Genomic DNA, 19,995 nt, shown 5'->3' with positions numbered 1-19,995 from the left:
GGGCTACAAGTTACAAACTTTGACCAGTTCTTACATATAGTAATGGTTATTGGGAAGTGTACAGGCGTTTTCAGGAGGATTTTTTGGCTGGGGGAGGGGTTGAGAAGAGGGGAATATGCTGGGGGAACTTTCCATTGAGGAACTTTTCATGGGGGAAGAAAATTTCCATGAAGGGAGCGCAGGATTTACTAGTATTATTAAAAAAAAAAAAAAACAATGAAAAAATAAATATGAGAAAGTTTTTCAGCTGGAAGTAAGGAGCAGCATTAAAACTTAAAACGAACAGAAATTATTACCCATATAAGGGGCTCACCTCCTCCTAATACATCGCTCTTTACGCTAAAGTATTTTTAGTAATGTCAACTATTTATTCTACGGCTTTTGCGATTCAGAGGTCATTCTTAATGAATTGGGACAAAATTTAAGATTTAGTGTAAACAGAGAGGTACTGACGAGGGGGCAAACCCTCTCATATATGTAATAAAAACATGAGAATAAAAAGTTCTTTACGTAAGCTAATTTATAAGTTACGTATATCTTTTACTAATAAAAAGATTCGTAAAAAATTAAAAGTTCTAGTTGCCTTTTTAATAAACCAAAAAATTGGAGGGCAACTAGGCTTCCTCCCCCGCTCTTTTTTCTCAAAATCATTCGATCAAAATTATGAGAAAGCCATTTAGCCAAAAAAACAATAAATATGCAAATTTCGATTCAATTATTCCTCTGCGGAGAGCCAAAATTGAAACATGCATTGATTCAAAAACGTTCAGAAATTAAATAAGAAAAAACAAATTTTTTCGACTGAAAGTAAGGAGCGACATTAGAACTTAAAACAAACAGAAATTACTTCGTTTATGAAAGGGGCTGCTTCCTCATCAACGTCCCGATCTTTACGCTTAAGTTTTTTACTGTTTTAAAAAGAAGAGTTGAGAGAAACTTGAAGAAAAGAAACTTGAAAGAGTTGAAAAAACTTGTTTTTTTATTTAATAAAAAAGTAAAGGCAACAAAATCCTGCTTCTACAAGCAGGATTTTCATTTTCATTTTGAATTTTTGAAGCTTTTTTCATTTTTACAAAATGAAAAAATTAAAAAAAAACATATTTTCCTCCAAATAAATGTATAAGTTGACCTAAAACTTGAAACGAGAAATAAGTATCTTAAATCTCAGGGAAGCTCCGATTTCCATAAGCCATACTCTTTATGATAAAATTTAGATTATGATTATTTTTTACAGATTATTTTTTTTAGATTATAAACAGTACCTCTTATACATTACAGTCTTGGTCAAAATATCTGGGGTTAGGGGGATGGCACCTGTAACGTTTCAAAATTCCGATAGCTCCTGAATAATATCTGATGATAGCCCCTGATAAGTGGAATAATCTCAATTCCATACTAATTTGAAGGGATTTCATGAAAATGAAGAAAATGGCCAAGAAAATCCATTTTCGAGGTTTCACTTCCCGCCTTATAAAAACATAGATAGGAAACCACACTCTTTTATTTGGTTAGCAGCCATTCAATTGTACATAGCTGTTAATATTACTTGGTTCTGGTTACTCAAAAGATGATATGCTACGCAACACAAATTTTACTTAACACTGAAAAAAAAATTGTAAAGTGTCTATCGATTTTTAAGATTATGTAATTTATTTTTATTTATTTTTTTGTAGAAGAATGGTCCCCATTAGGAATCGAGAAATACTAGCAATGACTTTAATATCAAAAACTCTGATTCCCACTCGTTTTATTAAGAAGATTAAACACAAAAAAACACGTTTTATTAAATGAAAGTAAGGAGCGACAACAGAAAATACTTCGTTTATGAAAGGGGCTTTTCCTCCTCAACGCCCCGCTCTTTACGCTAAAGTTTGACTCTTTCTCTTAACTCTATTTTTAAAACAGTAAGAAACTTTAGCGTAAAGAGCGGGGCGTTGAGAAGGAAAAGCCCTTTTCATAAACGAAGTAATTTCTGTTTGTTTTAAGTTTAATGTCGCTCCTTACTTTCATTTAAAAAAATATGTTTTTTTTATTTAATTTCTGGATGTTTTTGAATTAATGCATATTTGGTCTCGGCTCTCCGCACATAAATAATTAAAATGAAATTTGCATATTAATTTTTTTGGGCTAAATGGCTTTTTCATAGTTTTAATTGGAAGATTTTGAGAAAAAGGAGCGAGGGAGGAGGCCTAGTTGCCCTCCAATTTTTTAATTACTTAAAAAGGCAACTACAACTTGTAATGTTTACGAACGTTTTCGTAAGTAAAAAATATACGTAAATTACGAGTTAAATTACGTATCGAACTTCTATATTTGTATGTTTTTATTGCGTATGTAAGGGGGCTCACCCCTCGTCGATACCTCGTTCTTTACATTAAAACTTAAATTTTGTCCCAATTCCTTAAGAATAACCCTCGAATCAGAAAGGCCGTAGAATAAATAGTTGAAATTACTAAAAATACTTTAGCGTAAAGAGTGAGGTATTACCAGGAGGTAAACCCCTCATATACGTAATAATTTCTGTTCGCTTTAAGTTTTAATGCTACTTCTCACTTTCAGTAGAAAAAACTTTTCATATTTATTTTTTCATTGTTTTTTTAAATAATGCTATAAAATCCTGCGCCCCCTCCATCTGAAGTCTCTTCCCCCATGAGAAGTTCCTCCATGGAGATATCCTCCTACCTACACCCCCCTCCCTTAACTCCCCCCCAAACCAAAAATATCCCCCTGAAAACGTCTGTACACTTCTCAGTAACCATTAGGCTACTATATGTAAACACAGGTCAAAGTTTGTAACTTGCAGCCCCTTCCAAGGGGACTGCAGTGGAGTAAGTCGTCCCCAAACACAAAGTTATTACGTTTTTCGACTATGGTGAATAAAATGGCTATCTCAGAATTTTAATCCAGTGACATTCGGGAAAAAATAAGCATGGGAGGGGGCCTTGGTGCCCTCCAATTTTTTTGGTCAATTACGAAGGGCAGTACAACTTTTCATTTCCGTTAGAATGAGCCCTTTCGCGACATTCTAGGACCACTGAGTCGATATGATCGCCACGGAAAAAAAAAACAAAACAAAAAAACAAATTAGCACGCATCCGTGATTTGTCTTCTGGCAAAAAATACAAAATTCCCCATTTTTGTAGATAGGGGCTTGAAACTTCTACATTAAGGTTCTCTGATACGCTGAATCTGATGGTGTGATTTTCGTTATGATCGTATGAGTTTTAGGTGGTGTTTCTCCCTATTTTCTGAAATGAGGCAAATTGTCTCAGGCTCTTAACGTTTGATGGGTAAGAATAGTCTTGATGAAACTTAAATATTTAAAATCAGCATTAAAATTCGATTCTTTTGATATAACTATTGGCATCAGAATTCCATATTTTTGTGTTTCGGTTACTATTGAGCCGGGTCGCTCCTTACTACAGTTCGTTACCACGAACTGTTTGAACAGTTCGTTATCACGATACCACGAACTGTTTGAAAAGAGGATAAAACACTTAAAACAGTTCGTGGTAACGAACTGTAGTAAGGAGCGATCTGGCTCAATAGTAAACGAAACTTTGAAAAATAGGATTTTGATACTAATAGATACATCAAAAGGATTGGATTTTGATTTAAAATATATAAGTTTCATCAAATTTAGTCTAACTTATCAAAAGTTACGAGCCTGAGAAAATTGTCTTATTTTGGAAAACAGCTGGAAACATACCCTAAAAGACTTAAAATCTTCACGAAAATCAAACCATCATATTCAGCGTATCAGATAACCCTTCTGTAGAATTTCAAGCTCCTATCTACAAACATTTTGCTCAGCATAGTTGAAAAACCTAATAACTATGTCTTTGGGGACGACTTACTCCCTCACAGTCCCCGGGGGAGGGGCTACACGTTACAAACTTTGACCAGTGTTTACTTATAGTAATGGTTCTTGGGAAGTATACAGAAGTTTTCAGGGGAATTTTTTCTTGGATAGGGAGGGGGCTGAGGGGAGGGGGTTACATGGGAGGATTTTCCCATGGAGGAATTTGTCATGGGAGGAGAGAATTTCCATGAAAGGGGAGGAGGATTTTCTAATATTATTTAAAACAAAAACAATGAAAAGTTAAATATGAAAAAGTTTTTTTTAACTGAAAGTAAGGAGCAGCATTAAAACAAAACGAACGGGAATTATTACGCATATGAGGGCTTCATCTCCCGCTAAATACATGCTCTTTACGCCAAATTATTTTTGGTAATTTCAACTATTTCTTCTACGGCCTTGGTGATTCAGGGGTCATTCTGAAAGAATTGGGACAAAATTTAAGTTTTAGTATAAAGAGCAAGGTATTAAAGAGGGGGCAAACCCCCTCAAAATGTAATAAAAATATACGATTATAGAAGTTCGTTACGGAAGTTAATTCGGAAGATACGTATATTTTTTATTAATAGAAACTTTCCCAAGAAATTAAAAGTTCTAGTTGCCTTTTTAAGTAACCAAAAGATTGAAGGGCAACTAAGCCTCCTTCCCCACACCTTTTTTCTCAAAATCGTCCGACCAAAACTAAGAAAAAGCCATTTAGCCAAAAAAATATGCAAATTTCGTTCTAAGTATTAATGTGCGAAGAACCAAAATTAAAACATGCGTTAATTCAAAAACGTTCAGAAATTAAATATAAAAAAAACAATTTTTTTTTAAACTGAAAGTAAGGAGCGACATTAAAACTTAAATCGAGCAGAAATTACTTCGTATATGAAAGGGGCTGTTCCCTCCTCACCGCCCCGCTGTTTATGCTAAAGTTTGACTCTTTCTCTTTACTCTATTTTTACCAAAATGTAACCAAATATAGTAACCAAAACTCCAAAAAATAGAATTTTGATATCATTAACTACATCAAAAAGAATCGCATTTTAAGGTTGATTTTAAGTATATAAGTTTAATCAAGTTTAGTCTTACCCATCAAAAGTTACGAGCCTGAGAAAATATGCCTTATTTTAGAAAACAGGGAGAAACAACCCCTAAAAGTCATAGAATCTTAACAAAAATCAGACCATCAGATTCAGCGTTTCAGAGAACCCTATTGTAGAAGTTTCATGCTCCAATCTACAAAAACGTGGAATTTTGTATTTTTTGCTTTTTTATATTTTATATAAAAATCCAAATTTTTTTTTAAATTTAATCCAAATTTTTTTTATTTTTTTGGAATTTTTGTACTTTTTTAAAAGGCAGATCTCGGATGCGTGTTTATTTGTTTGCTTGTTTTTTTTCCCAGGGGTGATCGCATTGACCCAGTGGTCCTAGAACCTTGCGAGAGGGCTCATAACGGAAATAAAAAGTTATAGCGCCCTTTTTAAGTGACCAAAAAATTGGAGGGCACCTAGGCCCCCTCCCACGCTAATTATTTTCCCAAAGTCACCAAATCAAAATTCTGAGAAAGCCATTTTATTAAGTGTATTAAAAATATCTTATGACTGTGTCTTTGGGGACGACTGACTCCCCAACAGTCCCGTGGGAGGGGCCACAAGTTAGAATCTTTGACCAGTGCTTACATATAGTAACAGTTATTTGGAAGTGTATAGACGTTTTCAGGGGGATTTTTAGGTTTTGGAGGAGTTGATAAGAGGGGATATGCTGGGGAACTTTCCTTGGAGGAATTTGTCATGAAGGAAGAAAATTTTCATGAAGGGATCGTAGGATTTTCTAGCATTATTAAAAAAAAAAACAATGAAAAAATAAATATGAAAAATTTTTTTTCAACTGACAGTAAAGAGAAGCATTAAAACTTAAAACGAACAGAAATTATTACGCATATGATGGGCTCACCTCCTCCTAATACCTCGCTCTTTACGCTAAAGTATTTTTAGTAATTTGAACTATTTATTCTACGGAATTTGTGATTCAGGGGTCATTCTTAAGAAATTGGGACAAAATTTAAGCTTTAATGTAAAGCGCAAGGTACTGACGAGGGGATTAACCTCTTCATATACGTAATAAAAAAATGAGAATACAGAAGTTCGTTACGTAAGCTGATTTGTAAGTTACGTTTATCTTTTACCGATAAAAACATTCGTAAAAAATTAAAAGCTCTAGTTGCCTTTTTAAGTAGCCAAAAAATCGGAAGGCAACTAGGCCTCCTCCCCTGCTCCTTTTTTTCTCAATATCATTCGATCAAAATTATGAGAAACCCATTTAGCCAAAAAACAAAAATGCAAATTTTGTTTTAACTATTCATCTGCGGAGAGCCAAAATCAAAACATTCATTGATTCAAAAATGTTCAGAAATTAAATAAAAAAAAACATGTTTTTTTTACGGAAAATAAGGAGCGACATTAAAACTTAAAACGAACAGAAATTACTTCGTATATGAAAGGGGCTGCTTCCTCATTAACGCCCCGCTCTTTACGCTAAAGTTTTTACTGTTTTAAAACGTAGAGTTAAGAGAAAGATTCAAACTTTAGTGTAAAGAGCGAGGCGTAATGAGGAAGCAGCTCCTCTCATATACGAAGTAATTTCTGTTCGTTTTAAGTTTTAATGTCGCTCCTTACTTTCCGTTAAAAAAACTTGTTTTTTTTTTTAATTTGATTTGAGATAAAGAGGCAAACTTTAGCACAAAGAGCGGGGCGTTGAGGAGGGAACAGCCCCTTTCGTATACGGAGTAATTTCTGTTCGTTTTAGGTTTTAATGTCGCTCCTTGCTTTCAGTTAAAAAAAAAAGTTTTTTTATTTAATCTAGAATAAAGAGGACTTACTATTTTTTTCAAAACCAAATACGAAAGGAGAAAACAGATTGAATTGGCCAATACAACTGACTTTGTTCATGTGTGCTTATGCTCCCTTTTTGTATTATCTGAATTGGTTTAACTGGCAGTGAAAGGTCTTGAAAGATACCAAAGTTCCCAAAGATCAAGTGGTAGTTTCATTTAAGCAAGGAGTAAAATGTATCTTCTGCCCTTTGATCTTAATCTTGAGACCGTAGAAAAGGCATTAATTAAGAAACAGTACCAAGAGAGAAATTGTGGCCATAGTTCCTGATAGGAAACACGAGGGGCTGCCCACTAGTTAATTTCTTTTACACCTTATCGTGGTGGCAGAAACAAAGAACTTAATCGAGAACTGAATATAAACTCCAAGTCAAGGGAGATATCTCAGGAGCAAGACAGAGACAAGACAAAAAGACAAAGTATTAAAGACAAAATTTCGTAAATGATGAGGCTAGAGCAGTTAAGAACGGGTTTCAGAGAAGTTACAGCATTTGACTAAGTATTGAGGGAGGGTATGCATGATGCTTGAATTACAGGTTTTTGTTAAAGCTTAATTCCCACCACTCCTTATATATTGACCTGTGGACAAAAAGATATACCCTTGAACATCTTTGGGTGTCTGCGCCTCCCCCTAAATGTTGCAGTTTTCCTCCTTATTGTCCTATATTTTTTGAAGATTCGTCCATTTCTTCGGAATCTCGCATTCTCTGAAATTAATACCCCTCCACAAAAAATGTAACATCTGGCCTTATGGTCATAGCCATTATGGGCTTTACACTAATCCCACCATTTGTTCTATGTTAGAAGGTAAGGGGGTGAATGGGAGGGATTGAAGAGATATTTACGTAGGTCTAGTTTTAGCGTTTCATAAATTTTCCCCCTCCCCCAAGGCTGATTTAACGGGTCGCTACAGAAAATTAAAATTGGTGTCGTGGCAATAAAGTTATTGATTTTTAGACTTGTCCACAGTTTTGCCGTTGGTGTATACCCCACCCGCAAAGTTTTATGTGAATATAGAAATTAAATCCACATACCGTTAGATAAACATAACCGGAATTTTCAAGATAACGAGCAGACTAGAAAATTCTAAAACAGAAATTGGGGTTGTGATGCTTTCAAAGGGAGTATTTTCAAGTCAGAAACGATGTGACGAAGGGGCTGTATACCCTAAACGTATGTAAAATTTTGTTTTGAGGAGTGAAGGGTTATCATTCCGGGGAGAAGGGTAAAAACGTTAAAAAGATTTTAAAGAAGATGAATTATATGAACAATATAAAAATTGTAGTAAATGATAAAAATCTCAAGTTTCTGGAGGGGGCATCTGGCCCATAGTCCCCTCCTTACACATATGAAGGTCTATAATTATTACATAAGAAATAATCCACCTCTAACTATACCTGATATGCTGTTACTAGTAATGCAAATAATGTCTTATATGCCTTAAGATGTATTAAATTTAATAAAAAAAAAAAACAAGTTTTTTCAGCTGAACGTTAGGAGCAACATTATAAATTAAAGCAATTAGAAACTGTTACATATATGAAAGGGGATTCCCCCTTGGCAAGTCTCAATTTCTACGCTAAAATGTTTGAGTACTTTTAAAAACCCTTCTTGTTTTTCCAATTAAACGACCCTTGTGTTTCAGGAGTCGTTCTTAAAAAATTGGGACAAAACTCAAACTTAGCGTAAAGAGCGAGGACATTTCTTCCACCCCCACCTGAAAATGTATGCATGCTTTCCAATAACAAATACTATGCGTCCACAATGGGCAAAGCTTATAACTTGAGGACGTTTCCCCTGGGGCTGTGGGGGGTTCTGTTATATCCAAGATATAGTTGTTGGGCCTTTCAACTATGACGAATAAAATTGTTATTTTAAAATTTTAAATGGACGATTCTGGGGAAAACGGGGATGTGGGAGGAGGCCCAGTTGACCTCCAATCATCTTAGTCACTTAAAAAAGCACTAGAGCTTTTAGTTTCCATTGGAATGAGCCCTCTCCTAATACTATAGGACTGCTGAGTTGGTGTGATTACCCCAGGGAAAGAAAAAAAAAATAACACGCATCCGTGATATTTCTTCTGGCAAAAGATACAATATCCAATATGTTTGCATATAGGAGGTTGAAACCTCTACAACAAGGTTCTCTGATATACTGAATTTGATGGTGTGATTTTCATTAAGGTCTCATCAACTTTTAAGAGGTGCTTCCATCTTTTTCCAAATTCAGGCAAATTTTCTCAGGCTCATAGTCTTTGATGGCTGAAACTAAACTTAACAAAACTTATATATTTTGAACCAGCATAATAAGCCAATATTTTTTTAAACATCTGTTGGTATCAAAATTCCATCTTTTAGAGCTTCAGAAACTATTGAGCCACTTGACTCCTTACTTACAGTTCGTTGCCACGAACTGTTTGACATTGGCTTTTGAGCTTGTCATCCATTATATTGGCTCATCTCATAGTTGAAAGCCAGTGTAAAGTTTAACTTTTCCATTCGTTGCTAACGAATTCTATCGCTGCATGAGCATTAGGCACATAAACCTTGTATTTCTCAAGGATTTTACAGAAAAAATCCTAGCATCTAAATTTTAATCTTGTTTTATTTTTTTCTTTACTTTTATGCATAAACCAGGATCTCAATGGCGTCAATTGGGGGAAGAAGGGAGAGGGGGAATGTATCCTCTTTATTTCCCCCCAAGATCTTGAAGAGTACCTTTACTTGTACTTTAATTGAATTTTTTTTTTTTCACTGAACAGATGAAAACAGACACTATATTGCTCCCCTACATTTAAAAAATTATACATTTTACCCCCTTCCCTCTAATTTCTATCAATTGATACCACTGCATGATCTTAACGCTCATCACAACTTTAATTTACTTAGACTAGTGATTTACTGTTAAAGCGCTATTTGATATGCACCCCTCCTATTGTCCTTAAAACCTACTTCTGGAGGAGGTGGGTGGATATATTTACTTACTTTCTACTCATCTTTTTAGGTCTATACCTTTTTTCCGCTTATCATGAGCACTACTTTAGTTTACCTAAGAAAAAAAAATGTGGTGCTCGTTTGCATAAATTAGAACAGTAAGAAACAGTAAATGCAACGGTAAATTTACGTAAGCTAGAAACACTCCCTAAAAGCAGTAAATGCATGATTTTACAATTGGTCTTGAACCCGATTCCACAAGGTTACTTCCAGTAAAGATAAAGGTCAGGTAAAGCCATCACTTACGTCGAAAATCCTTCGTAGTGAATTAATTCTCTTTTTTTCATAAAAGCTTATAACCCGTATCAATAAAAATCCTTCAGTGTCTCTAACTTATTTCCTATATATATATATATATATATATATATATATATATATATATATATATATATATATATATATATATATATATATATATATATATACAATATCTTGTAATCAGTGAATATTTCACCCCATTCTGATTGTTCAATTGAGCCGAAATTTTGTAGTGACGTATTGAAATTTTATGACAATACATTCATTGACGTTAGTTCGCAAATATTAAAAGGAGGGGCTATATACAGTTTAAAAAAACATTTTTAATTTTTTCAATGAAATGACCAAAAAAACAATTTTCTCTAAAAATACCAAAAAGCTTTTTAATTCAGGTAAAAATAATGGGAGGACAAAAGCCCTTCCTCCTTTCCTTTTAAGTGATGCTGCTGAATGCATCAACAAGTTATTACCGATTAATATTAGTTCATCAGTTTCAATGGACACTAAAAATAATGGTAACAGCCGTAGCAGCAACCTATTGAAAGGAAAACCATAGTCCATAAAAAAAAAAAAAAAAAAAAAAAAAAAAAAATGGAATTTCTAATTAGATTCTCAAATCCAGTGTAAAAGCATTAAAATTAAAGATTTTCGCTAAAATATTAAAATTAAAATATCATTTGAATCAACTTTAGAATGTGTTTTTATCTACAAACATACAAAAAAGAATCCTGGAGCATAAAAAAAGAGCAAAAATAAAAATGAAAGCTTTGAGTAGCTAGTCAGTATTTAGCAACTAACCAAGGAGCTTTGTAACATTTATCCTTCAATTGGTGCATAAGTACTAGATCACTTTAGATGTCATGACATTGCTAACGAGTTATTATTTCATGAACGCGTTAATCTTTCATTTTTAGCCAAAAAGGTTCTTATTTTTGGGTAATAGATTTTTTTTCTATTTGGCATATTGTGAGATAAAAATCCCATTTAGAAAAAAAATACTTATTACTTAGCATTGCAACAACTCACCTCCCATAATTGAATAAAGTCTTTTTTTTCCACTCTTAGTAACAGGCATGGTCCTCGAGTAACAGCTGTCATTTTCCTGGGAGCGTCGTCAAGAACAGACTCACCGAATGTAGATCCTCGGTCGAGGATTGATACACTTGTTGCATTCTAATAAAGAAAAATTGTGAAAAAAATCGATTACAATGCACTTATATCCTGGCAATGAGAAATGCAGAAAAGCAATAATGAATGGCTATGTTCACTGACGGAAAAGTGAAAAATGATGTTTGATTTAGACACTTTCTCAACTAGTCCGAAATGGATACCGTTAATTGTCTGTTACCAGTATAGTTATTTCTTATTACCAACATAGTTGTTACCAATAATTCAGCTTACTAAAAGATTATTCAATGTTTATGTCTACTGAAAAAAAAAACATTTGATATCTTGTTGGATTTAAAAGAAAACTGAAAAAAAAAATTAGAGTAGGCCTATACGAACTTTTTTTTCCGGGGTGAATGGCAATTTAATTTCCTGATTAGAACTGGTTTTGAACTAATAACATTGACCTGTAACAATTTACATTGTACATCAAGGATATATTTTTCAAGTAATGATATATTAGAATAAACGATACTTGATCTAGAGACTCTGTCAGCCAATAACTTCAAATATAGTTATTGTTTATTGCTAATATAATTTTATTTTACCAATAATTGGACTTGATGCAAAATTATCCAATGTTTATGCCTCTTTCGAATATGATTTTAAAAATATGAAAGATCTAGTTGGATTTAAAAGAAAATTGGAAGAAAAGAATGGTGTATATGAATTTTAAACATTATGAACATTTAATGACCTATATGATGAAATTTGATGAGTTGATGATGAGACTCTCAGCTATCCCTAAATTACTACGAATAATTGCTGGCTACCAACATGCTTTAGTGTATTACCGAAATAGTTGTTACAAAAAAATTCAACTTGACAAAAAACTATTCACTTTCTATTTCTGTTTGGAAATTAATGTAAAAAAAAATCAAAGGTCTTCGTAACTTCAGAAGAATATTGAAAGACAATAAAGATAATAGTGGTATTTTCATAGTTTCTTAAAATAGACAAAAATAGTCTTTTTTTCTTTTTTTTTCTTTTTTGTAGCAAAAACTGGTGTTTGGACCCAAGCAACGATCTATGAGATCAAATGAGACTTTGTCTAGACTTTCTCAGATGCTACTAAATTAGTTAAAGTTCTAGACGAAAAGCTTTTATTATCTTGGAAAGTTGTTCTTTGGGAAATGAAACTGTCAGGAATAGGTCTACAGCCATGAATTATTGGTATAAAAAGTCTTTTGAAATAACTAATTCTGCCCTGTCTCTCTCCAAACCCCACTGACCTTTGATGACATTGGATAAACTTTGTGATATAAGTTGAAACTTTCCAAAATAGATCTACGGCACATATTAGTCACCAAAAAAAGTACTTTAAGCCTAATTATTCTGTTTAATCCTTATCTCAAAATTAAGTGTGTCACAAATTTGGAACAAGGTCCTGATGCGACTTTAAGTCTTACGTAAACTGTTTAAATTGGATTTTTGAAATTAGTTTCAAAGAAGAGGCTCAAACCAAAATTATGGAAAAAAAAGCTTCCCAAGGTTAAGATAGTTGTAGACTTGTCTTGTATAATTTTTTTTTGCCAAGACCTAAAAAAGGAAAGTTGAAGACAAAGGGAAAGCTAGAAATCTCATTCTTCCAGCTCAAGAATTCTCTGAGATAGCTGAAAACATCTCAACTAAAAATCTACCAAAATTACTACCTATAACTATTTATTACGAAAATAGTGAACTGGCTATTAATTTAAAAAAATATTATTGTAAGTGAGGCTTATAAACCATCAAGTGCTTGTTTGGAGGATTTCACGGAAGGATTAGCCATATTAATGAGAGCTGCGGCATCTAGCCAGTTGGATTTTATTTGTTTGGGAGATTTTAATTTTGATTTATATGATTTACATGGTATTAATTTTGTTTTTTTTAAATTTGATGGTTGCAAATGATTTATTTCCACTTGTTGGGGTCCCGACACGTAAAATTAGTCATTCAGCAACTATAAAAGGTAACATTTTTGTTAGTTCGAAGTACCTGAAATCTAGATCTGCTGATGTTCTAGTGTTCCCATGTTTGGATCATCTCCCAGTTGTAGCTTCTGTGCCACTAGTAAATGCCAAAAAGAAAAAGGTAGGAAAAAAGCAAATATGTCAATTAAAAATGCAGAATATTGAAAACCTTGCTGAGTAGCTTAGTAAGGTGAACCAATTAATGGAACCTTAGTAATGGAAACCAGTTTTTGATGAGACAGACGATGCTTCCCATGCATTTGATATTTTTATGAATATTCTTCAGCCTATATATGATAAAACATGTCCACTTAAAGTGTTGAGGAATACAAGGGAATCACCGAGAAAGCCTTGGGTTACACCGAAACTTATTGAGATGATTAAGAAGAGAAATCTATCGTATCAGTCGTTTTAGATTGCCAAAGTGCTGATATTTTTGAAGAGTTCAAAAAAGTAAGAAATCAAGCGAATACTTTACGAAGATTTTGTGTTAATAGCTATTATGAATCGAAACTTGAAGCAAGAAAAGGGGACTCCAAAGGAACATGGAAGGTTTTGAGAGAAGTGCCGAGTAGTGACAAACAGAAAAATTCGCCGACTTCACTAATTGTGGATGGAAAAGTCTACAAAGGCAAACAGAGCATTTTGAATCACTTTGGTACCTACTTCTCGACGATTGGCGAAGTGGTTCAAAAGGAAGACCAGCCACTGAGTCAAGTAACAAGTGAGGAAGCTTTTATTGATGATAGAGGCCTGAGAATAATATAATAATAGAGACGAAGAAACGAATATACAGGAATTGAAAGAAATTTTAAATAGTATGAAGTCAAACACTTCAGGTAGTGACGGTATAAACCTTAAGACATTTAAGCTTATTATGGTTTACCTCCTACCAGGCCTTGTTTACTTGATTAATTTATCCCTGAAATCAGGAGAATTCCCGCAAACACTTAAAGAGGCGTGAGTGATTCCTCTACACAAAAGTGGCTCTAAGACAGATGATATAACTGGAGACCAATTTCTCTTCTTTTGGTTTTCTCAAAGCTGTCCGAAAAAGTTATCAGAAAAGGCTTTATGCACATTTAACAAAACATGGTTTTTTAAGTGATAGTCAGTTCGGATTCAGGAAAGGCCACTCTACTGTTCATGCTATGCAGCATTTTCTTTTCTAAATGCATCAATGGAAAATGGTGAAATGATTTTATCAGTTTTTATAGATTCTAAAAAAGCGTTTGACACGGTTGAATTTGAAATTTTAATTGATAGGCTAAGGTCACAGGGAGTCACAGGTAGTATAATAAAGTGATTTGAACCTTATTTGATAGAGAGGTCGATACGTGTATGTTTTGATGATATTATTTCTAATAAACTTTTTATAAATTGTGTAATTGTGGTTCTGTTTTGGGTCCTTTGTTATATCTTGTATATATAGATACTATGTGGTTTTATGTTCCAGATGCTGTTAATACTTCTTTCACTGATGACACGGTATTGACAACTCTTGCACGAAATACTGGTGATCTTGTGGAGAAAATTAATCAAGCTTTAAGTAGTCTTTTAATTTTTACAAAGATTAGCCGTTTATCAGTGAATTTTTTAAAAATCATTTAATATTGTTTTGTCGGAAAGAAAGTCCAGTTGATTTAAGTGGAAAAATATTTCTTTGTAATATGCCATTGAAACAAGTAGATGTGATGAGATACCTTGGTTTAGAGCTTGATCAAAATCTGAGTTGGAAAGCACATAGTGATTAGGTGGAAGCTATTATATCTAGAGGCCTTGGTCTGATTCAACGTCTGTGAAATCAGCTACCTCGTTCTACCCTTTTAACTCTTTATCATTCTATTGTCGTGCCTTATATTTCTAATGGTTGTGTGATATGGACTGGCGGATTTCATACAAATTTTAAACGTGTTCAGGTTTTACAAAATAAAGCTATTATACTACTAGGAAATTTTGTCCATGGTGAAAACAGTTAATTGTTATAGGAAACTCATGTTCCTTAATGTTAGCCAACTTCATGATTATCAAATTGCTATCTTTATATATCAGAGTATTTATAGTTTGTCCCCTGAAATTTTTCGTCAAATTGTTTACAAGGAATCCTTCATGCCACAGTTATTAGACTAGAAATATGGATGATTTGGTATACGAGTATCGCAGCTCTCAGAGGGTAAGTTTTAGTCCAAGGTTTGCTGGACCAGTAGTATGGAATTCTTTACCAATGAATATAAGATTATCTGAATATGTTAGCCAGTTTAAGAATAGACTGAAGAACCACTTTCTGGGAAGAAATTAGGTAAATCTTTTAAATGGGATGGCTTAATGTCTCTTTTTTTAAGTAGGAAGATTTTTTCTCTCTCTTTCTCTCTCTTATTCTTCTTTATTTTTATTTTGTTTTCTTTTTCCCACTTCCATCTCATTTTATTGCATTTTTTTGTTGATGTTTGCGGTATTGTTGTTCATTGAATGTTTATTAGCCACTACTAACAAGTCTTTGACTTTTTAAAGTGGTTAATGTTGTTCTTTTGTATATGCATGATATCTTCTATAATAATCTTCTAATATAAAAATAAGTTGTCTATGGGTCAGTCATGTCATCATGTCGTGACGTCATGTCATCATGTCGTCATGAAGTTAGTTGTCGTCATGTTTGTGATGACGATGACGTCTTTAAAGGTATTTAGAAAAATCGTTCAAAGACAAATTTTTAATTGTAAGAAGATCGTGGACGGAAAAATGTTTAATTATAACATGACTGAAGAACCTACAATGGCAACAGCCGAGGAAGCTGCTCAAAAGACACATTTTCTGCAGATTGTATTTAAAAATGTGTTCCATTAAGATATGCAAGATCTCAGCCAGTTGATTAACCAAAGCCAAATACTGATGATTCCTTGCCTAAAAGTCTTACGTGACTTAGATAAAGTGTCAGAGGCATCTTGGAATTTATTTAGCTAATCAGTCTACAAAATAATTCAATAACAAGGCTGCAAACAACAACAATTCAATAACACAATTCAATTAAATTTAAATTCAATGATAAGGCTCCTCTGAAAGTAACAAGCTGAAACCTTTAATGAAGACTAAGTATTCAGCGTGAAAAAATAGTTTTACTAGTTTTTTGGACTGGTATCCTTTTAAGGATACCTTTTAGGAATCACAAGAACAGCAAGAAAACAGGCTTGCGGCTGATAGAGAAAGTAAGAACAGAAAGCATGCCGAGGAATCACAATATATATGTTTCTTTATGGTTGATTGTGTGTGGCTATGCTGTTTGACCTATGTGATGGTATGGATGAGTAGGGTTAAGGCCTCATTCAAGTGCTGGTCTATATTAATCACTAATTTAGGAAAACAGTCTTCCTTTTCTCCTTCTGTCTCTTTTTTTTTTTTTTTTTTTTTTTGTGTTTGTGCTGTAGCATTGGTGATTTCTCTTTTCATGATATATATATATATATATATATATATATATATATATATATATATATATATATATATATATATATATATATATATATATATATCTTATATATATAAAAATAAGTTGTCTGTCCGTCAGGTGACGTCATGTTTCTGTGTCGACTGACGTCATGAAGTTAGTTGTCGTCATTTTTGCTATGACGGTGACGTCATTAAAGATATTTAAGACATGCGTTCACGGAAAAATGTTTAATTGTAAAATGACTGAAGAACCTACAATGGCAACAGCCGAGGAAGCTGCTCAAAGAATGTATGCCAAAAAACTTGCTGCTGATAGAGAAAGTAAGAAAAGAAAGCGTGCCGAGGAATCACAAGAACAGCAAGAAAACAGGCTTGCAGCTGATAGAGAAAGTAAGAAAAGAAAGCGTGCCGAGGAATCACAAGAACAGCAAGAAAACAGGCTTGCGGCTAAAGAACGCAAAACCGCGCAGTTAGATGAAAATCCACCTGAAAAGCGAGAGTCAAAACATATCAAAACTGAAAATGATAGAGATGATGATTGGGTTTGGTATTTTGACTTGGATAAGGTCATGAATGCCTACCAGATTTAAGTTAAAAAACAAAGGTTCGGCGGTATGTACTTCATGGTGACGCTGAAAAATAAAGAATAAAAAAAAATTGAAAAAATGTAAAAAACTGAAAAAAACTAAAAAGAAAAAGCACTCAAAGATAAATTACAGACCGGGACACAAATGACGACCGACACAGAGGGAATATAAATGACGACCGGGAACCTCAAAGAAAAATTACAGACTGGGACACCCGGACACAAATCACGACCGGGAATATAAATGACGACCGGGACACAGGGACACAACTACAATGGGGACCCCGGGGGCACAGGCGGGATATATCATTGACGACTTAGACACAGGGATTGTTTGAATAGAAATTACAGACCGGGGACACAGGGAATATAAATGACGAGACACTCAAAGAGAAATTACAAACTGGGACACCAGGACACAAATGACGACCGGGACACAGGGAATATAAATGCTATTTATATGCACAGACAATGGGACAGCGAAGAATGTTGTATATTCGCATGTTTTACGTAGTTAAAAATATATATTTATATCTATCTCTATTCACAGGTGGGACACAGGGACACAGCTACAATGGCACGTAACTAATATGGTGCGTAACGAAATACGCGCGCGGGGGGGGGGGGGGGGGGGGGGGGATTGGCGCGAAGCGCCACCCCAACAGCTAGTATATATATATAAATATATACAACTAGTATACAATATATTATAGTATATATATATATATATATATATATACATATATATATATATATATATATATATATATATATATATATATATATATATATATAAATAAATACTAGCTGTATATATGTAATAAATACTAGCTGTGTATATATTAATAAATAACAACTAGTATATATATATATATATATATATATATATATATATATATATATATATATATATACTAGCTGTTGGGGTGGCGCTTCGCGCCATCCCAACATCTAGTTGGTGGGGGCGCTTCGCGCCCCCAAGCTCCTCGCGAGCGTAAGTCGTTACGCGCCATATTAGTTACGCGCCATTGTAGTTGTGTCCTTGTGTCCCACCTGTGAATATAGATATATATATATATATATATATATATATATATATATATATATATATATATATATATATATATATATATATATATATATATATATATATATATATATATATATATATATATATGCGTAAAACTTGCGAATATACAACATTCTTGGCTGACCCATTGTCTGTGCATATAAATAGATTGTCAGGTTTACCGACTATTGAACATGCAACATGTAATTGTCCATGGGAAAAACAATCTGTATTCAGATCTATACCTCATTATTCTAATGATTGCCCTTGAGCTTTGTTGATGGTGATTGCTAATTGAACATTCCCTATGTCCCCGTCATCATTTATATATCCCCCTGTGCCCCCCAGAGTCCCCGTTGTAGTTTTTTCCCTGTGTCCCGGTCGTCATTTGTGTCCCGGTGTCCCAGTCTGTAATTTCTCTTTGAGTGTCACGGTCGTTATTTATATTCCCTCTGTCCCGGTGTCCCGGTCATCATTTTCGTCCCAGTCATCATTTGTGTTCTGGTGTCCCGGTCTGTAATTTATCTTTGAGTGTCCTGGTCGTCATTTATATTTTCTGTGTCCCGGGCGTCATTTGTGTCCCGGTGCTAATTGAACATTCCTTGTGTCCCGGTCGCTTTCTGTTTGAGTGTCCCGGTCGTCATTTATATTCCCTATGTCCCGGTCGTCATTTGTGTCCCGATGACCCGGTCTTTAATTTCGTCAGTCGACAAACATGACGTCAGTAGACAGACACACAGACAAACAACTTATTTATATATATATATATATATATATATATAGATATATATATATATACTATATATATATATATATATACTAGCTGTTGGGGTGGCGCTTCGCGCCACCCCAACACCTATTTGGTGGGGCGCTTCGTGCCCCCCCGCGCGCGTAAGTCGTTACGCGCCATATTAGTTACGCGCCATTGTAGTTGTGTCCCTGTGTCCCACCTGTGAATAGAGACAGATATAAATATATGTTTTTAACTACGTAAAACATGTGAATATACAACATTCTTCGCTGTCCCATTGTCTGTGCATATAAATAGATTGTCAGGTTTACTGACTCTTGAACATACAACATATAATTGTCCATGGGAAAAACAATCCGTATTCAGATCTATACCTCATTATTTTAATGATGTGTCCCTGTGTCCCGGTAGTCATTTATATTCCCTGTGTCCCGGTGTCCCGGTCGTCATTTGTGTCCCGGTGTCCCGGTCTGTAATTTCTATTCGAACAATCCCTGTGTCCCGGTCGTCATTTATATATCCCGCCTGTGCCCCCGGCGTCCCCGTTGTTGTTGTGTCCCGGTCGTCATTTATATTCCCTGTGTCCCGGTCGTGATTTGTGTCCGGGTGTCCCAGTCTGTAATTTCTCTTCGAGGTTCCCGGTCGTCACTTATATTCCCTCTGTCTCGGTCGTCATTTGTGTCCCGGTCTGTAATTTCTCTTTGAGTGTTTTTTCTTTTTAGTTTTTTTAGTTTTTTACCTTTTTTCTTTTTTCAGTTTTCTTTTTCTTCTTTATTTTTCAGCGTCACTATGAAGTACATATCGACGAACCTTTGTTTTTTTAACTTAAATCTGGTAGGCATTGATGACCTTATCCAAGTCAAAATCCCAAACCCAATCATCATCGCTATCATTTTCAGTTTTGATATGTTTTGACTCTCGCTGTCCAGGTGGATTTTCATCTAACTGCGTGGTTTTGCGTTCTTTAGCCGCAAGCCTGTTTTCTTGCTATTCTTGTGATTCCCCGGCACGCTTTCTTTTCTTACTTTCTCTATCAGC

General features: G+C 34.3%; 1 protein-coding gene across 7 annotated transcripts in view; it reads right to left on the bottom strand.

Moving 5' to 3' along the window:
* The window catches only part of LOC136026532 (rap guanine nucleotide exchange factor 4-like), a 788,659-nt gene that overhangs the window by 192,529 nt on the left and 576,135 nt on the right, over positions 1–19,995 (bottom strand). For 3 of the 7 annotated variants that reach the window (XM_065703200.1, XM_065703202.1, XM_065703205.1), the window contains one exon: positions 11,015–11,161. The exons of the other annotated variants lie outside the window; for them this stretch is intronic. In XM_065703200.1, the coding sequence (XP_065559272.1) occupies positions 11,015–11,161 (147 nt within the window). The remainder of the gene's footprint in view (positions 1–11,014; positions 11,162–19,995) is intronic. 7 annotated transcript variants of the gene reach the window in all.

This window comes from Artemia franciscana, chromosome 4, assembly GCF_032884065.1.
Source record: "Artemia franciscana chromosome 4, ASM3288406v1, whole genome shotgun sequence".
In the NCBI taxonomy this organism is placed as follows: domain Eukaryota; kingdom Metazoa; phylum Arthropoda; class Branchiopoda; order Anostraca; family Artemiidae; genus Artemia; species Artemia franciscana.
Note: the sequence above shows the minus strand (reverse complement) of the source record. Positions and strands in the feature narration are given on the sequence as shown.